Source organism: Alosa pseudoharengus, unplaced genomic scaffold (genome assembly GCF_046254945.1).
Source record: "Alosa pseudoharengus isolate Yale_2024_CS ecotype anadromous, Long Island Sound unplaced genomic scaffold, YU_APseudo_1.1 YU_APseudo_1.1_scf_18, whole genome shotgun sequence".
Lineage (NCBI taxonomy): Eukaryota > Metazoa > Chordata > Actinopteri > Clupeiformes > Clupeidae > Alosa > Alosa pseudoharengus.
The window spans coordinates 2,306,185-2,311,184 of NW_027468650.1; the positions used below are offsets into that span (position 1 = coordinate 2,306,185).

Consider the following 5,000-nt stretch of genomic DNA (forward strand, 5'->3'; position numbering starts at 1 on the left):
TGAGCAGAGGGGGTTTGCAGCATGCACAATATTTTAAGTGGATGATGCTGATGATTGTAGCACTTCACTGCTTGCTTCAGCGACTCAGAAAAGGGGCGGTCATGATTCAGAGCGCTCCTTTCAGGTTGACCTAGATTAATCTAAGAGTGGAGTCTGAAAAAAACCTCATCTCAAAGATATGGCAAGAATTTGTTTTGTGCCTTTATTTTGGAAATATAAGAGATCCAAGTCTAACCAGCTTCTGTCACATCATCCGTCATCTGCAGCTTCTTGGATTATGTCCCTAAACCAAGCCCTTCAGTCAACACCAAATGTGTGTATTTATCTTCATTCGGCCCTGAAATCATGCAAGGCTTGTCATGTGTATTATATTAACAGGCGTTTCATTTGTATTCAATTTAGTACTTTTTTTTACAGGGCAGAAAATCCCTTATCCATCCATCAACGATAAGAGCTCTAATCTATAAAGCTCTATCTAATCTATAATCTATAGAGCTCTAGTATTATTCAGGTGGTATATGCTCTATAGTATAGATCTCTAGTATTATTCAGGTGGTATATGCTCTATAGTATAGATCTGTAGTATTATTCAGGTGGTATATGCTCTATAGAGCTCTAGTATTATTCAGGTGGTATATGCTCTATAGAGCTGTAGTATTATTCAGGTGGTATATGCTCTATAGAGCTTTAGTATTATTCAGGTGGTATATGCTCTATAGAGCTGTAGTATTATTCAGGTGGTATATGCTCTATAGAGCTAGAGCTGTAGTATTATTCAGGTGGTATATGCTCTATAGAGCTGTAGTATTATTCAGGTGGTATATGCTCTATAGTATAGATCTCTAGTATTATTCAGGTGGTATATGCTCTATAGTATAGATCTCTAGTATTATTCAGGTGGTATATGCTCTATAGTATAGATCTGTAGTATTATTCAGGTGGTATATGCTCTATAGTATAGATCTCTAGTATTATTCAGGTGGTATATGCTCTATAGAGCTCTAGTATTATTCAGGTGGTATATGCTCTATAGAGCTGTAGTATTATTCAGGTGGTATATGCTCTATAGAGCTGTAGTATTATTCAGGTGGTATATGCTCTATAGAGCTGTAGTATTATTCAGGTGGTATATGCTCTATAGTATAGAGCTGTAGTATTATTCAGGTGGTATATGCTCTATAGAGCTGTAGTATTATTCAGGTGGTATATGCTCTATAGAGCTGTAGTATTATTCAGGTGGTATATGCTCTATAGAGCTCTAGTATTATTCAGGTGGTATATGCTCTATAGTATAGATCTCTAGTATTATTCAGGTGGTATATGCTCTATAGAGCTGTAGTATTATTCAGGTGGTATATGCTCTATAGAGCTGTAGTATTATTCAGGTGGTATATGCTCTATAGAGCTGTAGTATTATTCAGGTGGTATCACATGTGCAACGTCAGGAGTCATACGCTGCCAATGAATATAGTGAATTCAAAAGACTCCTTTAGGTCAGCGCTCTCTGACCTTGCCTCCATCTGAATGGTATTCCTTCTCGTCTGCGCTGAGGAGTTTAGCCAGCCCAAAGTCGGTGATCTTCACGTGGTTGGGAGTCTTCACCAGGACGTTCCTTGCTGCTAAGTCCCGGTGGACCAAGTGGCGATCCTCCAAGTAGCTCATACCCTGTGGGACAAACAGCAAGGGATCATGGGTCTAGCATTAGCAGTTACCTTAAGAGCAGAATAAATATGGCTATGTAACATGAACGATGTATGAACAACATGTACAGATATGTGCAATGTAGTAGCAGTAACATTATAATAGTAGGAATAATAATATAAATGCAGTGTATTAGCAGAATATAAAATAAGAAAACAGAATAAATGCGGATATTCAGTATGAAGACTGTTGCTGCATAACTAACATGTAATTATGAGCATGTGGGTCTGTTGCTGCATAACTAACATGCGATTATGAGCATGTGGGTCTGTTGCTGCATAACTAACTAACATGTCATTTTGAGCATGTGGGTCTGTTGCTGCATAACTAACATGTAATTATGAGCGTGTGGGTCTGTTGCTGCATAACTAACTAACATGTCATTATGAGCATGTGGGTCTGTTGCTGCATAACTAACTAACATGTCATTATGAGCATGTGGGTCTGTTGCTGCATAACTAACATGTCATTATGAACATGTGGGTCTGTTGCTGCATAACTAACATGTACAGAGTGTTAACTCTACACTGATGTTGCCATGGCAGCGCCCACAGTGAAATGATTGGCCCCAGGGCAGACGCACACTGTAGTCACAGTTGCCTTTTAAATGATCCTGCTGACGTGCTCTCCCCCATGACTGGCGATCACATTGCAGTTTAACTGGTCAGTTATTATGGCCCGTCCAGGTTCACATAAGTAGAACTGGTCAGGTATTATGGCCCATCCAGGTTCACTACACATAAGTAGAACTAGTCAGTTATTATGGCCCATCCAGTTTCACTTCACATATTGTATTGTACTATTGCGTTGATTGGAGGGTGTGGACTGGCCTGCCTCTAAAAAGATCTAGAGGAAACACTGAGGTAATTATGAGCATGTAGGTCTGTTGCTGAATAACTAACATGCCATTATGGTACATGCTTTATAAAGTACAAATGCACCAACTAAGCTACACACAGCAGAAAAGAGCCTTAACACTGATCCCTGGATTAGTGGTGTGTGTAGCCTAGAGCAAATAGCTGGAGGCAAGGCCGGGTTTAACCACAACAGAGTGCAGGAGGGAAGCGCCCTGCAGGGAGGTGGGAACAGGAACAGTACAGCACTGAATCAACCAACACCACCTAGCAATAAGGACACAACCTAGTAATGAGGACACCACCTAGCAATAAGGACACAACCTAGTAATGAGGACACCACCTAGCAATGAGGACACCACCTAGCAATGAGGACACAACCTAGCAATAAGGACACAACCTAGCAATAAGGACACAACCTAGCAATAAGGACACAACCCTAGCAATAAGGACACAACCTAGCAATGAGGACACCACCTAGCAATAATGACACAACCTAGCAATGAGGACACCACCTAGCAATAAGGACACAACCCTAGCAATAAGGACACAACCAACCTAGCAATGAGGACACAACCTAGCAATAAGGACACAACCCTAGCAATGAGGACACCACCTAGCAATGAGGACACCACCTAGCAATGAGGACACCACCTAGCAATGAGGACACCACCTAGCAATAAGGACACAACCCTAGCAATGAGGACACCACCTAGCAATGAGGACACCACCTAGCAATGAGGACACCACCTAGCAATGAGGACACCACCTAGCAATGAGGACACCACCTAGCAATAAGGACACAACCTAGCAATAAGGACACAACCCTAGCAATAAGGACACAACCTAGCAATGAGGACACCACCTAGCAATAATGACACAACCTAGCAATGAGGACACCACCTAGCAATAAGGACACAACCCTAGCAATAAGGACACAACCAACCTAGCAATGAGGACACAACCTAGCAATAAGGACACAACCCTAGCAATGAGGACACCACCTAGCAATGAGGACACCACCTAGCAATAAGGACACAACCCTAGCAATGAGGACACCACCTAGCAATGAGGATGGGACAGCTCAGACATCATGTGTGTGTAACTGAGCTGAGGAGAAAAAGACATAAAGACAGTGAGGGGAGACAAGACACAACCACAATATGATTTATTCATAACAAACGTGCTGTGAAGATTATGCATTCACACAATCAGGAACAGATGTTGTGGTCAAAATGGTGTTCTAGATGAAGTTGTCAAATAATATTCCTATTGACAAAGAGATGCCATCTGGCCTTGGATCCACACAAAACCCAATAATCCAAACAACATTCTGACCAGCTAAAGGGTAGCCTGGCATCTCAAACATTCAAGTAACAGACAGCAAATGCAGACGATTTGATTTGTAGAACTTGTTTGTGTTACGGCTGTTAGTCTAGCAGCAGCCAATGCTAGAGCCATAGCTTCAGTCTAAAAAGAGGTAATAAATATGATTATTATTGGCTCTGGCGTCACAGTGGAATGGAACAGTCACAGTGGCCAATGGAAACTCTTGGGTTCAAATGACCTTTATGCCACCTTATACAGTATATCCCTAAACTGCATCTTTCCTTCAACGTCTGCAGCAAGCTCCTCTGGATGTTTTACCAGTCTGTTGTTGCCAGCGTCCTCTTCTATGCAGTGGTATGCTGGGGAGGAAGCACTAAGAAGAGGGATGCTGGGCAGTAAAGAAAGCTGGCTCTGTCGTGGGAGCTGAACTGGAGTGCATCACTTCAATGTCAGACAAAAGGACCCTGAACAAACTAATCAACATCTTGGACAATGAGTGTCATCCACTCCACAGCACTATCATAAAGCAGAAGAGCTTGACCAGTTGGAGACTATGCTCACTGCTATGCACAACTGACAGAGGAAGTCATTTGACCCCAGGACCATACAACTCTTCAATGTTTCACTTAAACATTGGAGGAAGAGGAGAGTTAGACTTCTCTGCATAGTCGATCTGCCTCCACACCTCCCTCTACACTTACACTCCCGTGACCTCTGACTGAACTGACTGTCCACTAGCCCACTGTGTTACTGCTTACACTACACTGTTTACTGACTATATTATCCCACTTGCACAACCCCTCCCTCCATCTCCCAGTCTGGACTGTGGTCTAACATCATACTTGACCAACGGCTGATACCCTATTACTGCTAGCTACCCTTGCACTATAATTACACTATAACTGTTATATTACTATCTATCTATCTATCTATAGATCTATCTATCTATCTATCTATCTATCTATCTATCATAACTCCAAACTGCATCCCAACCCAAAACCTACAGTATGGGTCATGGGTGTCATGTATCAATGCCAAGTGGAAGATCAATTATAATTTTTTTTATTCTGTATTTAAATGCTATTGAAGTAATTAAGCGCCATATTATAATACCAT

The 5,000-nt window shown here is 41.7% G+C and overlaps 1 protein-coding gene across 2 annotated transcripts in view; it reads right to left on the bottom strand.

Moving 5' to 3' along the window:
* The window catches only part of LOC143130826 (epidermal growth factor receptor), a 60,586-nt gene that overhangs the window by 7,683 nt on the left and 47,903 nt on the right, over positions 1-5,000 (bottom strand). For both annotated transcript variants that reach the window (XM_076290046.1, XM_076290044.1), the window contains exon 21: positions 1,510-1,665. In XM_076290046.1, the coding sequence (XP_076146161.1) occupies positions 1,510-1,665 (156 nt within the window). The remainder of the gene's footprint in view (positions 1-1,509; positions 1,666-5,000) is intronic.